At 41.2% G+C, this 20,794-nt stretch overlaps 1 protein-coding gene across 1 annotated transcript in view; it reads right to left on the bottom strand.

Moving 5' to 3' along the window:
• The window catches only part of eys (EGF-like photoreceptor maintenance factor), a 342,903-nt gene that overhangs the window by 181,129 nt on the left and 140,980 nt on the right, over positions 1-20,794 (bottom strand). The window contains exons 21-22 of the mRNA XM_088352009.1: positions 13,653-13,749; positions 3,964-4,094 (exon numbers count right to left, since the gene is read on the bottom strand). Of these exons, the coding sequence (XP_088208135.1) occupies positions 3,964-4,094; positions 13,653-13,749 (228 nt within the window). The remainder of the gene's footprint in view (positions 1-3,963; positions 4,095-13,652; positions 13,750-20,794) is intronic.

The following is a 20,794-nucleotide window of genomic DNA, read 5'->3' as shown; positions in this document are numbered from 1 at the left end:
CGTGTTAGATTATCAAGGGACAAATCATTGAAACTGGAGAATGTTTCTGAACAACCGCTGACACAGTCCATACCTAGCACCTCCACATCTTTGATATAGGAGGAGGAAACAGAGCGTTCTTTTAAAATTTCATTCCTGATTAGTTGAATCTTTTCTAAACTACAAAAACTATGTGAATTGCATGAATCTAGCATAGCGCTAGTTAGCTCTAGCATTACAGACTCCACACCCATGGTAACAGGTTCACTAATCACCTGTGACCTGGCCTGCACTAGTGTACCCTGTCATGGAAGGCTTAAACAGTAATCTATATTTTTAGAAAGAGTGAGAGCACCTTCCCAGTTAGGGTGAAGGCCGTCTCTCCTCAGCAGGTCAGGTCGGCCCCAGAAAGCAGGCCAGTTATCCACAAACCTAAATCCCTTCTGATTGCAAAAACTTGCCAGCCACCGGTTAAGCGAGACTAGTCTGCTAAACCTCTCATCATTGCCTCTCGCAGGCAAGGGGCCAGAGACAATTACTCGATGCCGACTCATCTTTCTGGCGAGATTACAGGTCCTAGCAATATTTTTCTTTGTAATCTCAGATTGTCTCATTCTAGTATCATTAGAGCCGACGTGAATGATTATATCGGTGTAGCTAGCCCTGTCCTGGTGTCTAGGTTTGCTCGTCAGCTCCCTCAAGTTAGCCTCAATGTCGGGTGCTCTGGCCCCAGAAATACACATAACCGTGGCTGGGGTGCTAAGCTTTATGTTACGGGTGATGGAGTCACCTATAACTAGAGTGCGGGAGCCAGTAGACCGGGGTGGAGTGGGACTAGCTAGGGGGCTGAACTTGTTATGCGTCTGAATTGGCTCACCGCGATTAGCATGCCGTTTAGGGCTAGTGCTAACCGGACTAGCAGGTTCGCTACAACCCACGCTAGCAGTGGTGTCCGAGGCACCTAACATTTTCCGTTTAAACTGCTCTAGCTCACGGACACGTCCCTCTAGAAGGGCTACTTGCCTACGGACACGGGAGCAACCTTTACAGCAACCCATACTCACTTGTAAGCGTTGGATGCCAAAGAGCGTCTTAGCAGCCGTGGGAGGGGATGCCCTTCAACAACGATCGGCAGCAGCTTCCGACTGTAAAACAATTGTGCGCGGCACTTACCTTGCGCCAATCGTCCGAGATGCTTACCCGAAACTTTTCAGCTGTTCAAGATAAAAAGTCTCAATCCAGAATTCTGCTATAGTAGGAATCTGAAAACAATCTCGTAGACGCGACGACGTGAGCAAGTTTATTTGATTAAACTGCTACTAAATTATATTTCGTAACTCTTCCTATTTTTTTCAGTCAATGGGAATAAAATCATTTTCCCAGTCTACCAGGAAATATATTCAAACAAAACGGGCGTACTAGGAGTAAATCAAATCATTAAATTCGTGCCCTTGCATAAGACAGATCTTTCAGTGGTTAACCTTCACATAATAATAACCTGGTAATAACACAGTAACAACATAGTAATAACAGTTATTTTTGACATACAAACCGGTAGCCCTTTGTGCTGTTAGCTTTTAATGCTAATACATAACCAAAAGTTACTTCAAATAGGTTGTCTTAACTCCAATATTATTCTGATCCATTTGATTTCAAACCCTCTGCAAAAAAGTTTTTTGCGCAGCGGTGCAAAGTTCTCAAATGAAAAATCTGGGGTCGGACCGTATACTCCGTCCGCTTGCTCTCCTGGGAATTTCCGTTTCCTCACAAAGCGTCAGAAAAAGTAACTGGTACTGGTAGGAGATAATAAAAGCGGCTTCAGTGGGAATTGGGCCACGCGTGTCAGGTTGCGCTCTCCAGAGCCGCAATGCCTCAGAGATTTCTGCCCCTTTTCTCAATTCGGGGAGGATAAATTGATGATACGGTGCGGAAGACAAATGAAATTAATCTTCCCGGAGGCTGACAGGGATCGGCTTTTGTGTGGGGAAAAATAACACCCCCACACACTGAAGTAACTTGATATCTGTCGGGCTGGAGAATAAGACAAATGGATTGTTGTTAAACACCCAAGGTTTCACGATACCTGTTTATTTCTTACCCAAACGATAACTTGTTTCAACTGCATGCTATTTTTAGAAAAATGAATTAAATATCCAATTATTTTTTATAATTGTCTTTATTTTTGTTGACAATTAAAACAAACTCACACAGCTTTGTCACAAACACAAAGACGAAACCCAAAACCAAACAGAAAACAACCCACCTAAAATCAAACCCAAAAACCTAAACCAAACCAAGAGACCGAACATAAAGCAAACCAAAACAACATAACCAAAAACCAAACCTAAAAATGACCGTCAAAAAACAAAGCCAAAAACCAAACTTGAAAACCAAACACAAAAATCAAACCCAAAAAAACAAAAATCAAACCCAAAAAGCAAACCAAAAAAAATGCAAAAATCATACCCAAACCAAACTCCAAAACAAGACAACCAAAAACCAAAGTCAAAAAACTAAACAAAGACTAAAACCAAATCCAAAAACTAAACCAAAACTTCAAAACAACCAAACCCAAAAAACAAACAGAAAACAACCGCCTGAAAACAAACCTAAAAACTTAAACCGAACCCATAGACTAAACATAAACCAAAACTTCAAAACAAAACAACCCAACCCACAACTAAACCCAAATCCAAAAACCAAACCAACAAGCTTAGCCCAAATCCAAAGATCAAACAAAAGCAAAACAGCCAAACCAAACTCATACACCAAACACAAAAACCAAACCAAAAAAACAAACCCCAAAACCAAACTAAAACAAAATCCAAAAATCAAACCCAAACCAAACTCCAAAACAAGACATCCAAATAAAACCAAAAAATCAAAACCAATAACCAAACCCAAAATCAAACCTATAAAACCAACCCTAAAACCAAACCCCCTTTAAAAAATCATAACAAGGTCATAAGGCTTGCAGTAATGCTAAAGGGAAAACCAAAGACTTAACCAGGTCCCAAGGGAGAAGTAAAAATATGATAACCATGGAACTGAAGCTTGCCCTTATCAAGAAAACAAAGAAGGCACATAAATAACTACTTTTGCTAAATTGCTTGTCACGACCAGAACGGAGACAGGACCCACTTGCGTTGCGTTTCTCACAAGTTTTATTGAAAGAAAAAGAAAGGGTTGCGCCCACGAGCCGGTGTTCGCTGGACGCGGGAAGCAAGTCGCTCTGATACCCGGATTGTGCTCCGAACGCGGAAGTGGATCTTCCGTGTTGAGCGATAGCGGTGTCGGGGACGGAAAAAGCGGGTCGGTAACCGTGACAGGTGAGCAAAAACGCGGTCGGGCTCGGAAGCGAGTCGTAAGCCAGAATAGGCGGGAAGACGTCGTCGGGGACAAAAAGAGGCCAAAAGCCGGGACGGGAGAGCAGACGTGGTTTAGGTTCGAAAAACGGGTCGAAGCCGGGGACAGACGGGAGCAAAAAACGTGACAGGTGGGAGTCGGGGTTGAAAAAGGCTTGCCAAAGGCTGCTTTCCAGTGCCTCACGCGTATATGAAGGGTTATAGAGAAGAAACAACCAAGTTCTCCTACTACCTCTATATTAATGTAGTTATGGGAAGAAATGCAGCCGACTCCTGAAAAGAAATCAAAGCACTGCCCCTTGGTTATGTGTTACTTCAAGTGACTAATTAGGAAGTCTTTTTTGTCCATCAAACTAATAACTGTGACATTTTATTTTGCTAAATTGTTTAATAGTTGTCGTGCTTCCCGACAATAAGAAACACAGGCTGATGAAAATCGAGGCGGATTATGTGACGGTAAAAAATCAACCGACATAAATTTTCCTCTTGTTAACTTGATTATAAAATCAGCTTCTGCGGCTATGCCGATTTAAATAGTTTCAGTTTCAGCAGACCGACCCCGCTTTTTAGGCTCCGCTATTGATCTCGGCATCACCGGAGGGAGAAAATAAAAACATACCTGCGTAACCAAGGCAACAGACGCATTCAAAGCCCCCCGGCTTGTCGATGCAGGTGTCCTCCTGCATACTCGGTGAACGTTGACACTCGGTCCTGTTTAGGTCGCATAGAGGTCCAGAGACAACCAGAAGCCTGAGGCAGAAAAATGTGAAGAACAAACGTATCATACAGTCATGATAGGGAAAGGATGGGTGAAGCCTTATTGTTAATTGCAACTCAAAGGATTCCCTTAAGATCGTTTTATTTATTAGGAATGTGGGGTCTGAATCAACCTCTTACATATTGTGGGGGAGTTATTTTAAAGTTGGCTAATCGCTAAAAAAGAGACACCAGGCATTCGACTTTTGACAACTGGCATTTGTAGAGGCGGAGGGGCCAGGAGAGGAGGAACTTACGTCCGTCTCCTGGCCGCGCTCCTAACTCTGTGTGGCCCTTCCCCCCTCAAACTGTGTTTTATTTAAGTAGGACCGAGACAAAGAAAGAAAGAAACGCCACTTTGGGCGGTACCGATATTTGAAATAGAAACGTGATACCATCTGGTTAGTAAAACACACTTTTTAGGAAATAGTTTAAGCCCAGTGGCAGCACAGCGGCGCAGTTCATGTCTTGGGAACCTCCTGCGTGGGTTCAAATCCAGCTCCAGACTTCCTGTGCGGAGTTTGTATGTTCTCCCCGTGCTTGAGTGGGTTTCCTCCGGGCACTCCGGTTTCCTCCCACATTCCAAAGACATGCATTTCAGGTGAATTGGCCGGTCCAAGTTGTCCCTAGGTGTGAATGAGCGATTGAGTTGTCTGTCCCCGTGTGCCCTGCGATTGGCTGGCAACCAGTTCAGGGTGTCCCCTGCCCACTGCCCGATGATTGCTGGGATGGGCTCCAGCACCCCCGCGACCCTACTGAGGATAAGCGGCGTAGCTAATGAGATGAGATGAGTTTAAGCCCACTTTACAAGGAACCTGATCGCTTGAACAGGGAATGTTGTGTTTCTAGAAAACTAATCAGGTTTAGAAACAACATCTACTGTCAGAACCTGCAGAGACGGAGGACCCAGACGCGTAACATTTTTACACACGCTTTATGTTACGGGAATGGAGCAGTCATGCACGGGAACACAAACGCCAGGGACGAGGGGATCGCTGGGCAGAAGAAGTGAGACGGAGAAACCAGAGGCAGACGAGATCGAGGCCGGACAGAACGGATGGGATCGGTACAGGACACATGGGTAGATACTGGACGGAATAGACGGGATCGATTCCGGATACTGGAGCAAGATACCGGACAGGACGAGACAGGCGGGATTGATATCGGATACTGGAGACTGGAGCAAAATACCGGACAGGAGGAGACAGAAGGGATCGATAGCAGATACTAGAGGTTGGAGCAAGATACCAGGCAGGAGGAGACAGACGAGATCGATATCGGATACTGGAGACTTGAGCAAGATATCGCACAGTAGGAGACTGACGGGATCGATACCAGATAGTGGAGACGGGAGCAAGATAGTGGACAGGATGAGACAGAAGGCGTCGATACCAGATACTGGACACTGGAGCAAGTTACCGGACAGGACGAAACCAACGGGATCGATACCAGATACTGGAGACTGGAGCAAGTTACCGGACAGGACAAGACAGGCGGGATCGATATCGGATACTGGAGACTGGAGCAAAATACCGGACAGGAGGAGACAGACAGGATTGATACCAGATACTGGAGGTTGGAGCAAGATACCAGGCAGGAGGAGACAGACGAGATCAGTATCGGATACTGGAGACTTGAGCAAGATATCGGACAGTAGGAGACTGACGGGATAGATACCAGATAGTGGAGACGGGAGCAAGACAGTGGACAGGATGAGACAGAAGGCGTCGATACCGGATACTGGACACTGGAGCAAGTTACCGGATAGGACGAAACCAATGGGATTGATACCGGATACTGGACACTGGAGCAAGTTACCGGACAGGACGAAACCAACGGGATCGATACCAGATACTGGAGACTGGAGCAAGTTACCGGACAGGGCAAGACAGGCGGGATTGATATCGGATACTGGAGACGGGAGCAAAATACCGGACAGGAGGAGACAGACGGGATCGATACCAGGTACTGGAGGTTGGAGCAAGATACCGGGCAGGAGGAGACAGACGAGATCGATATTGGATACTGGAGACTTGAGCAAGATATCGGACAGTAGGAGACTGACGGGATCGATACCAGATAGTGGAGACGGGAGCAAGATAGTGGACAGGACGAGACAGAAGGGCTTGATACAGGACACTGGAACAAGATACCGGCAGATTTTAACATTTTATCGATTTTAAAACTTGCTTTGTCTCTTTTTTATAATAATGGTCCGATTGTGGATTGTTCACAGCCAGGCGTACTGTCAAATTTCTGGTCAATTTGGTATTTTTAGGTACTCCTTGTAGTAGTTGAACTGGTCCAGGAGAGTAATGGGCAGATGCAGGGGGGGAGGAGAACTTCAACTTGCGCCTTATAGTTCAGAAAATATGGTAATTATTATGAGGGCACCGTCCCCGTTGGGTCTTTCTCATCTCACATAACTATAATTACAAGTCTCATCTCTTTTGTGGCCACACAAAGAGTCTTGCACGAAATTGGATATAATGTTGCCGATGTGATAACAAATTAAACCTCGCTTATAATATTATCTTTTATTTGGAGCAACCTCTAAATAGGAAAGCCATCTCCCCGGATATATTCGAGGCGATGACAGAAGGCGGTCGGGGATTTGAACGGAGTCACCGGAATTATCGGATCATTAGCAGATTCCCTTCTGTAATGAGCCATCGAGCGTAATTTAAAGTGAGTTGCATCCTGGGAGAGGTAATTGATGCAATATCGTTTCTGCTCTAGAGAGGTATCGGGAAACTCCGCCTCTGATTTACAACTTTTAAACAGCTTTTTTCCATCTTCGCCACATTGCTAAAATTCGCCCCAGTCTGATGCGGGGATTATAATTCATGCGTTACCCCGAGTCTCCATTACTGTAATGCGCTACTCTCCGGTCTCCCCAAGTCCAAAATCAAGAGCCTGCATCTGACATAAAATGCTACAGAAAGGCTTTAAGAATGTTTGATTACATTACCCCGATTTTAGCTAACCTGCATTGGCTCCCTGTTAACTTAAGATGTGATTTTAAGGTTCTGTTGGGATTATACAAAACCATGCATGGATTTAATTTACCCCTATTTTCCTGTCGGGAGCCTTTGCTCTGAAAATGCTGGTCTACCAGTGATCCCAAGAGCCAAGAAGAAATCCGCAGGTTCGAAAGCGTTTTCCATTTGGGTACCGGTGCTGTTGAATGCTCTTAATTATTTTAAATTTAAATTTTACTGTTTGTTAGTGCCACATCCATTGCAGCCTGGTCATCTTGGAAGGGGGTCTTAAGCCCTCCCAGCCCTTGCGCCGCATATGACAAAGTGATAGAAAGACCAATTATTTCTACTGCTACATATAAAAAAATAATTATACATAAATGCTCTGAATATGACAGCACAACGGCGCAGTGGTTAGCGCGTGTGCGGCCCAACTCTGAGGTCATGAGATCGAACCTCCTGTGTGGGGTTTGCATGTTCTCCCCGTGCTTTAGTGGGTTTCTTCCGGGCACTCCGGTTTCCTCCCACATTCCAAAAACATGCATGTCAGGTCAATTGACCGGTCCAATTTGTCCCTAGGTGTGAATGAGCGAGTGACCTGTCTGTCCCTGTGTGCCCTGCGACTGGCTGGGAACCAGTTCAGGGTGTACCCTGCCCACTGCCCGAGGATAGCTGGGATGGGCTCCAGCACCCCCGCGACCCTACTGAGGATAGCTGTGCAGATAATGGATGGATGCTCTGAATATTTCTAACTAGTAGTGTTACCTTATTGAATATTTTAGTGTGGTAGCAGATGACTAATTGTAAAATTAAAGTTATGATATGAGATTGAATAACTTTTCTACTGGTGTTCAAGTGTTATGGCACTCGTACCGCTATGAAAATTTGTATTTTGTTCTATATTATACTCTCATTATTTCATATTTTGTGTTTGTAATTGCAACATCCATTGCAGCCTGGTCATCCTGGAAAGGGGATTACCCCATGTGCGGTCCCGGTCTTCATTTTCCTCATGTTGAGGTTTTTGAGTTTTTCCTTCCCCTCATGCAGGTTTTAGATCGGGGGATGGTGTCATAATAGTCTGTAGTTTGCAATAGTCTGCTCTTTGAATGTAAATGTAAATGGTCTGCATTAATCTAGTGCTTTTCAAGTCAATGAAGACCTCCCAAAGCGCTTTAAAATGTGCTTCACACCTTTCCCTTTTACACACTAACTAACCGATAGCAGAGTCGGCCATGCAAGGCAACTACTATCGGGGGAATTAGGGATTCAGTGTCTTGCCCAAGGACACTCCGACATATAACACGAGCCCTCTACCTCCTGAGCTAATGCTCCTTGTGATTTGTGACGTCACAAATAAACATGACTTGACTTGATTTAAATCATTTTGTCAATATTAATCGATTTTGCAGTCTTTGTTGGACTACGACTTGATAAAAATAGATTGTAGATTTTGAAAGACTTTTTAGCATTAGCACTGAGCTAGCAACAATTTTAAGTAAGTTTTACATTTGAAATGAAATGAAATATCAATTATACAACACTTTGCTGTAATTAGCCTTGTGTTAACTTATTTTGAACTCTAATAAAGTCCCACTAAACATATTGAAGGTCGATGCTAACGCAATGCTATTTTTTAGCATCAACGTGTCCTGCTAAGCTAATTGTGTCAGTTTAAAAATAAATATCAAGCAAATACTTTTATCACAAATCCCGTATACAAATTGGCAAACCAATAAAGAATAAAATTTCCCAGTTCGTTCTATTGAGATTACTACTTTGTTTTTTTCCGTCCGCATTATTAATGTGTAAAGATTTGTTATCAGAAATAATAAAATAAGAATTTGAATTCGCTCCTCAATTGACGTCTTAGCATTAGCACAAAGCTAGCACATCAAAGAAAACAAGTTTAATACTTTTAAAATATACAGAACAGTATTGCCTATTTAATATTGTTATTTGTTTACGATTACCTCGTTTTAAAGTGTCATTAAATATTCGGAAAGTAAATGCTAATGCAATGCTAATTCTTAGCGGCCGCCTTGTGTCTAGTCATTGATATTTTAAGTATTTCTGACTTTTACTGTACGATACTCAAGAACACTTTTGAGAAATAGAAGCTACCTTTCTGTTGGCATGAGAATGGACTCTACCATTGACATTTTAGCATTAGCACTAAGCTAAAAAAAAACGTGTTTAAAATTTTACACACACAGTATGTTTGTTTACCTTAAACATTAATTCTAATCGAAGTGTCATTAGAAATTTGCACGGTCAATGCTAACAGTAATGCTAGTTTTTACCACTGTATCCAGCAATTGACGATTGATACAGTATTTTACAGCTATTGTTGTATACTTAGCCAAAGTGTGTCTCTTTACAACGCAATACAATGATAATACTTCTATCACATATCCGTATACTAGTTAGTAAACCAATACAAGAACGGAAAAGCGTTCAGTGCTATCACTGATTAAACATCTCATTTGATTTGCATTATATTGCCTGCGGTTATGTTTTTAGTTTCATAATTTATGTGTAAAAATTTGTTGGAAAGACCAAACCAAGAAGTAGAAGCTACATTTCTGTTAGCATTAGCACAAAGATAGTAACAATCTAAAAATAATAAACTATTACATTTGGAATAATTAAACTCCGGCATAATTAATCTTGTCATGTGTTAACTTTTACCATTAACTGCATTTGAAATGTCATTATCAACATTTTTTGAAGGTCAATGCTAATGCAATGCTAATTTGTAGCATTCGATGTCCAGCTATTGACGTTTTTGACTTAGTCTATCATACTCAGGTAAGGAAAAAAAGAAGAAGCTATTGAGTATTTCTGGTAGCATTTGAATGAGCTCCTCTTTTGATGTTTTAGCGCTAGCGCTAAGCTAGCAACAGCTTACAAATAAGGATATACAGTACAGTCTTGTGTTGAATTAATTGTGTTTTTACTTAAAATTAAGTCTAAATGAAGTGTCAGTCCACATTTCAAAAGCCAATGCTAACAAACCGCTAATCTTAGCCTCCTTGTGGCCACCTATTAACATTTTACAAAGTATTTTTGACACTCACTGTAAAACACTCAATAAAAAAAAACACCATAAAATCGACTCTGGTACACGAGGCGCTTTATTGAGCGCCGCGGTTTTCCTCACGTAGCGGTTAGCGAGGTTAGCAATAAGGCCATTGCCGCGCCGAGCACCCGGGGGTCGAATTATGACGGGAGACAAACTGCAGAGTGACCATTTAGGACTCAAATTGGCCCCGCTAGTGTTCTACACATCTGGCCGGCTAAGCCCACAAACCCCAGGGGGCGGCCCCCCCGTTGTGTACAACGTTGACCGGAGACCCCCCGTTGCTGAACCGGATTCAGATACTCGAGGTTTTCTAGTTGAATTGCATCTATCTTGTGCAAAGAAGCTTAGGGGGAAATGGAGTAAAGCCCCAGGAAATGGCAACCCCGCTTTGTGACGTTTTCACGACATCATAACAAGTTTTTCAGCCCCCTCTTTATGGCATTTGACCCCCACGATACCACATCAATTACAATTATTTTTAAGTGCCCCAAAACGTTTGAGCAGCCGGTAACTTTCATATTCATCCATGTCAGTAGGTGGCAGCAGATTACATTTTTTTGATTTACTTATCAACTATTCATGAAGTAGCACAGTATATTTAATGATTTATTTAGTTTGATGAAACTGGTTACGATAGTACTACAAGGTATAACACAATTATTTAAATAAAGTAAAAAAATCCCTCTGCATCTGCCCACAACTCTGCTGGACCAGCTCAAGTCCTACAAGGAGCAACCAAAAATGTCAAAAGTTTTGCTGATTTCTGTCATGATTACTGATGCGAGGCAACTGCCCTGCACGCTGATTGGCAGCTTATCTCTTTTTAAACCCCCGCCTTTCTGTCACCCGTGGTCAGTCCATCTGTGAACCTCAGCTCCTGCTAGGCAAGCCTTTTTGACCCTGACGTTCTCCTGTCCTGATTCCTGTTTGATTCCCGGCTCCGTCCCCTTTTCTGAACTTGATTACGTTTTTGCTCCACCATCCCGGCCATCGATCAATTCTTCCCCCGCTCTCGACACTTCCTTTGCTCGCCACGGAAGTGTCACTTCCGCGTTCCAAGCGTTCTGCTACCAATGACCGACGTTCACCTGATCATGGGTGCAAGCCTTTTCCTCCTTCTAAATAAAACTGAGTAAAACAAACGCAAGTGGATCCTGTCTCCGTTTCTGGTCTCTGATTTCAATATTTTTCTCATGTTTATTTGTTTGGCCCTTAATCACAAGGAGTCTCAAAAGGCTGCACGGACCACAGACTGAATGCCGAGTCAGCTTTTTTGGCATTTTTCAAATCTAGGGCTGCTGAACACTATAGAGATGTTTCTCAACTGGTGGGTCGGAACTCAAAAGTAGGTTGTCGACCTGTTTTCAGTGGGTCACAAGCCTTAAGTTAAGTGAAATAATGCCCTGCTTGATTTCCTCTTCAGTTTATGTGCTTGAGAGGAACCACATCTCATTTCATTGTAATTTTGTTGCTTTTATTTCCATTTTCTGCCTATAATAATGGGTCCCAGGGTAATTTAGAAAAAAGGAAAAAAAATAGAAAAACAGTGACAAAAATGTTTGTTAAATGCCAATAAAGATTGCACTGAAAAAAGAAAACAATTTGAACTAAGTAACAATATTGCTTATTTTATTTTTTTTATATTCTGTTGATTTTACTAAGAAAAAACAGGGAAAACTTATAGCGTAGTAAAATAATAATTGTTACACTGCTTGATTTTTGCTCATTTGAAGTATTTTTGGATTCTTTTTTAGAACGACACAATAAAGAAAGCAGTAAAACCTAGAAAAACTGTTAATAATATAGTTTATGTACTACCCAACTTCCCATGGTAGCACAGTATATTTAATAACACATTTTGTTTGATGGAGCCGTTCAAGATTTCACTGAAAAAGGAAAACAATTTGTTTATAATTTTGCTGATTTTAATAATGTGTTGATTTTAATTAAAAAAAAAGCGGAAAAGTTATAGGGTAGTAAAATAATAATTGTTACACTGGTCGATTTTTGCTCATTTTAAGTACTTTTGAATTATTTTTTATAACAACAAAATAAAAAAAATGCAGTAAAACCTAGAAAAGCTTAATAATATAGTTTATGTACTATCCAACTGCTCATGATGTAGCACAGCATATTTAATAACATATTTTATTTGATGGAGCAGTTCAAGATTGCACTGAAAACAGAAAATACTTTGAATAAAGTAACAATATTGCTTATAATCTTGCTGATTTTAATAATATTTTTATTTTAATTAAAAAAAAACAACGCAGAGAAGTTAAAACGTATTAAAATAATAATTGATACACTGGTCGATTTTTGCCGATTGAAGTATTTTTGGATTATTTTTTACAACACGATAAAAAAATGCAGTAAAACAAAGAAAAACTGTTAATGATATTGTTTATGTACTATCCAAATGCTCATGAGGTAGCACAGTATATTTAATAACACATTTTGTTTGATGGAGCCGTTCAAGATTGCACTGAGAAAAAAAAAATGAATAAAGTAACAATATTGTTTATAATTTTGTTGATTTTAATAATGCGTTGATTTTACTAACAAAAAAAAGCGGAAAAGTTATAGGGTAGTAAAATAATAACTGGTCAATTTTTGCTAATTTGAACTATTTTTGCATTCTTTTTCATAACAACAAAATAAAAAAAAATCAGTAAAACCTAGAAAAACTGTCAATAATATCGTTGACGTACTATCCAACTGCTCATGAGGTAGCACAGTATATTTAATAACTTATTTTGTTCGATGAAGCTATTTAAGATTTCACTGATAACCAAAATAGTCAATAAAGGAGCAATTTTGCACTACTTCGTGTTTTTTTTTATAACTATATTTGTAAATATTTTTTATGTTTCCAGTCTTTTTTACAGATATTTATCGACTTAGTTTTCTTTTTTTTTTTTTTTTAACTTGTTAGTTCGGCTTAAAATACACTTAGTCTGTAGCTTATCAGGACTTTTTAAAATTACATTTGTAAATATATTTTATGTTACCAGTGTTTTTAGAGGTGTTTTTCGATTAGCTTTTACATTTTTTTAAACTGTTTGGTTAGACTTAAAACACAGTTATATCCTTTTTGGAACACAACCCCTGCAAAAAACATTGGATTACTGCAGTACATTGTTTTTGTTTGTTTGTTTTTGTTCCTTGTTCCTTGTTTCTTTGTTTCCTTATCCTCACTGTAAATGTGGGACTGGAGTCGTCCAATTTCGTTGTCACAGCATATCCCATGTTGTAACAATGACAATAAAGGCATATTCTATTCTATTCTATTCTATTCTATTCTATTCTATTCTATTCTATTCTATAATACAATACTCTGTTATTTTAATGTTTTTACTTTGGGTACTAACGGTTCACAACACTTAAGCTTATAACTATTGTTATCCCCAGCGTTACATCAATTTCACCTCAAAACAGATACGTGCCGTAAACTGGGGGTCTACTTTCGGAACTTAAACCCGTCACCTGTAACCGTCCAGCCGACCCACATCATCGCCGTGTTCCCGGCACGGATTGCAGCTCCATCCTTGGGTTGCATTTTCACACCGTCTTCCCTGGAAGCCTTCAAAGACAGAAGAGACTGTCACGGATGGTCCGGCCCGCCCACACGGCTGAAAACGATAAGAACCGAGACCCCGGGACCGGCGTTTTAATGGAACCGGTAGCCCCCCGGTAGCATTTCTCATCGTTCAGCTCGCTGTTTCTCCTCGGAGAGCATGTAAGTCTAATAATACTTCAGCGCCGTGGACAGATTGGTCTGAGGGTTTGTGGTTTGGGAGCTCTGAGGCTAGCGTGCCATGCATATGTCGACGAGAATTGGGATAATATCCAGGGAGTTGCGGAAGAAGGGAACCCCGAGGACTATTGCTCTGGGCTAAGAAGATCAAGGTTTGGTAGGACTTTCCAAGATTTTGGAACCCCTAAAGCTCACCAGGGTGGGGGCACGTTAGTTGCATGAGGGACACACATCTACTATTACCCCTGTTAGGAATTAGATATCAAAATGTAGCGTTTACCAAATTGTTCGAATTAGTTATCTGAATCCATTAACCAAACACAACCTTCATTCACCTAACAATGCATGCTCATTTCTTTTTGTGAAAAGACGGCCAGGAGATCGGCATTTCCACACGGGGGTAGATTTAATTTTTTAAATAATAAACTAAGTGAATTCCATCAAATTAGCCGAATTATTGTCGCTCGAGTCTCTGTCAAGCCTCATCTCTCGTTCTTCTTGCTTTTTTTCTCAGCCCACGTTTTTCCGCAAGCCGGTGTGCCGGCTCCTCCCATGGGCGTGCCAGGAAAGCCCCCGCGTGGGCTCCGCCACCTCGCCTCGATGTCTGGAAAAACTCAAAACAACTTCTCCAACTATGCCTGCCGTCCTGCGTCAGAGTCCTGTTATCAACAGAACGAGACAAAATATTCTGCATTCGGGTCAGCATTACCTGTCATTGAACTTAAGCCCACTCGGTGAAAATCTCAATAAATGTAACTTGTATTTAATCGTATAATATCCTTTTTAGTAAAATGTATAAAATCATTCACCCCTAACATTCTTTATACAGCACTAATGCACGTTAGACATAATCAACAGCGCATCCATCAGGTTTCATTTAAAACAATAGACTGCTCCCTTCTAGAAGCATTCCTCCCCCCTGTGATTGGTCAATATGCACATGTTCCCATGGATTCTGTGTTGTTAATTTGAAATGTGTTGAGTATCTAACATATGTTAGCCTGGAGAGAGATGGGCGCCACCAGGCTGAACCTCCCCAAGACACACCACAGGACATGATGCACTTGCCCCTGCCACCCTTGTGGTTAAGGGATCCAACCAACCCCAAAATTGTTTAGAATTTAATCAGGTTTTTTATAATTATATTTGTAATTTTTTTTTTTTTTTTCCAGTCTTTTTTACAGATAGTTTTCGACTAGGTTTTCATTATTTTTTTTTTTTAAACTTGTTAGTCACACTTAGTCTATAGCTTATCAGTATTTTTTTAAATTCATCTCATCTCATCTCATTAGCTGCACCGCTTATCCTTAGTAGGGTCGCGGGGGTGCTGGAGCCCATCCCAGCAAACATCGGGCAGTGGGCAGGGGACACCCTGAACTGGTTGCCAGCCATTCGCAGGGCACACAGGGACAGACAACTCACTCGCTCAGTCACACCTAGGGACAATTTGGACCGGCCAATTAACCTGGTCATGCATGTTTTTGGAATGTGGAAGGAAACCGGAGGGCCCAGAGGAAACCCACGCAAGCACGGGGAGAACATGCAAACTCCGCACAGGAAGTCCGGTAGCCGGATTTGAACAGGAGGTTCCCATCTTTTTAAATTACATTTGTAAATATATTTTATGTTACCAGTGTTTTTAGAGGTGTTATTAGATTAGCTTTTACATTTTTAAACTTTTTGGTTCGGCTTAAAACACAGTTATATTCTATAGCAGGGGTGTCAGTCCCATTTTGACTCGGGGGCCACGCGATAGACCAAACATTCTCTCCGGGGCCAGAGTATTAAATCAGAAGGAAAGAAAAAAGAAGAGAGAAAGAAATAAGAGAAAGAAAGGGAGAGACAAAGATAGATTGTGGGACAAGGGAAGAGAGAGATGTGGAAAGAGAGAGAGAAAAAAAAAGAGAAAGAGAATGTGAGAAACAAAAGGAACAAAGAGAAATAGTGATAGAGGGGGAAAGAAAGAGAAAAAACAAATCCAAAGAGAAACAGAAAAAGAGAGAGTGAATGGGGGAAAGTGAGAAGGGGGAAACAAGAGAGAGAGAAAGAGTAAAACGAGAGAGAAAAGGAAAAAAAGAAGAGAGCGAGCAAAAGAAGGTAAAAAGACACAGAGAGAGAAAGAGACGAAGAGGAACAAAGATAGGGTGTAAGAGAGAGACAGACAGTGACAGAAAAGGACAGAAAGACAGAAACACAGAGAGTGAGGGGTAAGGGAATGAAAAGAGATACAAGCAGAGCGTCTTTGTGTGAGGCACCTGGCTTTGGCAAAATCAAGTGGACATTTTTCAACCTGCAGCTCGTTTCTCTCTTGCACTTCTCTTGGTGTTGTCTCGCGTGCCGCCTGTTTGACACCCCTGTTTTATACCTTATGAATAACCTATTCTTTATGTTGACAATATCTGTGTATTATCTGTTATTGCAACATCCACTGCAGCCTGGTCATCCTGGAATGGGGATTACCTCATGTGCGGTCCCTTCTCAAGGTTTCTTCATTTTCCTTATGTTGAGGTTTTTGAGTTTTTCCTTGCCCTCATGTAGGTTTTAGATCATAATAGTCTGTAGTTTGCAATCATCTGTGGTCTGTGCAGCCTTTCGAGACTCTTTGTGATTAAGGGCTATACAAATAAAGAAGACTTATTATTCAAATCAATATATATCATTTGAACTGAGTTTTTTTTAACCCTAAAGGACTCTTTAAATCCAGGTGGCAAAAACAAAGGTTATCTGAATAACGGCTGAAGGCGATGAACAGTTCCTATAAAATTTCATTGCAGAATATTCTGGGCATGAATGAGTCACATACTATGGCTGTAGTCTGTGCAGCCCTTTGATACTTCTTGATATCAAGAGCATCACAAATAAACATGATTTGATTCTTGTCTTTTGTAGTTTATTGATTGCTGCACTGAAAATTGACTTTTTTGTTTTTTTCACGCAGGGATTCCGGTTGCTTTAATTTAAAGTTGCTTGGTATAAAAATGTCAAAGTTCAAATGAGTTAAAAGTTAACTGGAAAGTGACAGAAAGCTATTATTAGTTAAATAATTCATGTTGTGCATACCTGTAGATTGTTAGTGGTATTATACTGATCAGGGAGCTCTAAAAAAAGGTATTTTTTCATCCTTTTTTTCTTTTGTTCTTCATTTATCCTTTTTATCTCTTCCTTTGTTACATTTTCTGTACATCCACTTCTCTTTAGGTGGGCAGAGCATATCTAGAACCCCTCTGGCAACGCCCCTGCCAGTGGGTGAATGAAATTGTCGCATATGTCGTAGAATCAATGACAGTAGACCCCCGGGATACAGTGTGAAAAGCTCAGGGAACCCCGTTGCCAGGCTAGATTATGATACTTGAGGTTTTTTTTCCAGCTCGATTTCGTTTCTGTCTTGTCTTCTATCTACCCAGGTCATATCCCTCGAGAGGGGAGACCGACAGCTAGACAGCACATACAAAAATGAAGAAAATAAAAAAGTAAAAAGATAAAAAGATAAAAAGGGAAAAAGTAAAAAAAACAAAAAACACACACACAACATTTTTTGGGGACCAAGGACAACCCAAATGCCCAAACACCCAAACAAGTTAGGCACCTCAACACCGAAGTTGGTCATGCTTTCGTCCCTCCAGGTGAAACAGGACACAAGAAAGTGACTGTGTCATTCGGGTCAGGGTGACACAACACACTCTTTTGTTCAACAGCAGGGCCCGACAGCTTTCACTGGTTTACCCCTGCCGCATCATACAGGTGCCCTGCCCATCCCTTAGAACGCGTCCACAATCCCACTATCCTTTCACAACACCTCTCCACTCCTTTCTATCACCAACAAGAGCTCTAGCCTCCATTATATTTAGACCTCTTTCCTGCAAAGCACTTATAACACCATCCATCCACGTCAATCGTGACCTTTCTCTTGGTCTCCTTCCATTTACTTCTTCTTTGTAGATCCTCTTGGAGTATGTTAGGAGTGACAAGATTGGATAGATTAAGGAATTAAATTGTGAGAGACAGTACTAGAGTAGTAGTGGAACGGAGCAAGCTTGTGGATAAGAGAGTACTCGGTTGGTTTGGACACATGGAGAGGATGGATGAGGAGCGAATGTTGGTCTGGTTTGCGTAGTTTCTGGTTTTGTGAACCCATGTTCGTTATTCACTTTGAACCTCCTTTTTGTTATTAAATGCAATTCCTTGTTTTGAGGAACCAACCCTCCAGTTCATGGGTCTATCATCTGCCACCAAACTTTATCAAGTCGCGCACTCAATTCTCCTATTCCCCATCTACTCCCGCACCTCTGGACCATGCATGCGCACACCTTTTTTACGGCACGTCATAGCAAACTCTTTCCCTTTTCGATATCTTACTTTTCTCATTTCTGTTTTTTTTTTTTAAATGTTTCATTCATTTTCGAATCTACTTTTGGTGTTGAGGAAGATGTGTCTGATAGCTGTTAAGAATTCACCTTTACATACCTGTCGCGCTCCAGGGCTCCATGCCCTTACAAACTGTCGTATTTTCCCTTACAAAATACAAAATAATCTGACACCATATTTATTTTCCTAACGTGTTTATTTCTGTAGTTTGACATGTTATATTGTACATGTGTTTCGTTATATCATATATATTATTAATTAACATTTTGTTGTGAGATACTGAGTTGCTCGAAATGAATGGGGTGTATTATAAAAAAAGTTCCAAAATGAAGTCGCTTGGACGTTCACTGTAGAAGGAAAATAAACATGCAAATATAATTAAGTAGAATAATACTTTTATTCAAATGATAAATTCATTTTCTGCATTAAATTATTGTTGGTGATATACTGATTAAAGGGATAACCACAAACCTGTCTTTTTTTCATTTTCTCCTTTTATACTTCCTTTTTTTCTTAACTTCTTTATACAACATAATTCGTAATATAATGCATCAAAGCAAGTGAGCCGTTTGAGAGCCGGCTCTCTTTAATGAGTTGAGCCGAAAAAGACGGTTCTCTAAAAAGAGACGGACTTCCTTTCACTACAAAACTACCACATGAAATCCGATGTTTTTTAAGACCACTTGCATTTCAAATTTACTCAACGCCGCCTGTTTTTTTTCAGAGCAGAATGACTTACGGCGTTTTAATTCAGGTTCGGCCATTCCGACTTGATGATTGTATGCGCACAGTAGCATCAAACCGCTCGCTTCGCTTGCAACGGAAAAAAACGATACCGAGATAGGGGCTACCGCGGCGAACTCGTTTGACTTGATTTGCCGTTTTGTGATAGTCGGTGTATACCAGATGGTATCCATAATTGACAAATTTGCGATTTTCCGTACAGATTTTTTATTGTACGTCGTACACGTCTTAAAATGCATGATAAACGTATTTTGAATGGCAAAAACGTACAGGTTGACAGGTATTCCTTTATCTTAATGGCATGAGCCAATTACTTTTGTATTACTTTTTACCAGGAAAACTAGTTACACAAGCAAATCTAGCACAATCTTGGAATAAATGAAGCTCCTGTGTAGAGATACCACAGTATGGGTATTTTGGAATGCTTTGAAGCGCAAACAGATTATGTTGGAGTACCAAGATATCTTACACCAAACTCCCATGTATCTTTGAAAGTAATGGAACCACCACCTCTAAAGTATCAACCTTCTGTTCAATGTCACCCCGTGATTGAGCACCTTTCGTTTCGGCGGGGGAGTGGCTGATTGCCGTCATAAATTTCATCTTTTCATCCGAGCCATAAATATTTGGTTGCGCAACCCGGCCCAAAATATAACGGCTGTCAAAGCCTATATTTCCCTTCTCCGGCAAAGTGACGCTCTAGGTGTATATATGAAAATATACTCGGGTGATGCTAGCAGTTGACAAGTGGCAGCTTTGTATATCTTTTGGGGCACACGGGAACACGCTGTGAATTATGGGCCGGTACAGGTTTCTCAACCTGGCCTGTCACTCATGGCGTTTGGCGGAACACCTCGGGGGGGCCATTTGGAATGTCAGCGCGATGTAATGTATCTTGCGCCACTAAGCACTGACTGGAGGCTTCTCTTTGACAGAGAGATAGCGCTAGGCGCAAGCTAGCAGAGTCGTTCAGTCATACGGTCGCCGCTCGGCTGGCCCGGACGCCGAATGTCTCCCAGGGAAAAGAAATTGAGGGTAATCCCCGGTGGACTGCCGGCTAACCTTGATGGGCGTTTCAATTGGAGTGTGACTGATGTCTTCGCTTTGAGACGGTGAATTTAGGTTGAGGTACTACGTTTGTCCTTACAGTCTCCTTATCTGTCAGTCAGTTGCGTGAAGGAAATACAGTGATACTGGACCATAATCTGTTTGGAATCGTGGTTGAAAAGCAAGTACTGGAACAATTCTTACATCATGATTCACAGCTCACTGATTGCTTAACCGCCTGGGGCATCGGGACACCACTAAGGACACAACTCTGGATAGCTTTCTCCACTGCTCACAGTACCTGGCTGGTTTTTAGGTCGTGGCAAAGTTGGCACCAGTCCATTCCTTGATTTTGTCCGCACAGTTATTTTTCCGTCCTCCTCTCCTTCTGCCCCCTTGGATTGGGCCCTGGAGAATTATCTTGGCCTGCCCTAATGATCTTGAGATGTGACCTTATCAATGCAGTTTTCATCCACGAACAGTTGACCACAGTTTTTGTAGGGTCCAATGTGCCCTCTGATGGTGTTGCACAGGGTTTTGTTTGTAACGAGGGCTATGTAGCTGATGCCTAGAAGTTTGTTTTAGCATCACATCTTCATTGCCTGGATTTTCTTTCCCAGCTTGGTTGTAAAAGTCCATGTCTCTCAAGAGTAGAGAAAGATGGAAGTAACTAGCTTTTGCAGAGTCTGATCATTGATTTCAAAGTTATGTTCTT

Source organism: Urocampus carinirostris, chromosome 13 (genome assembly GCF_059441175.1).
Source record: "Urocampus carinirostris isolate Australia breed hairy pipefish chromosome 13, RoL_Ucar_1.0, whole genome shotgun sequence".
In the NCBI taxonomy this organism is placed as follows: Eukaryota; Metazoa; Chordata; class Actinopteri; order Syngnathiformes; family Syngnathidae; genus Urocampus; species Urocampus carinirostris.
Note: the sequence above shows the minus strand (reverse complement) of the source record. Positions and strands in the feature narration are given on the sequence as shown.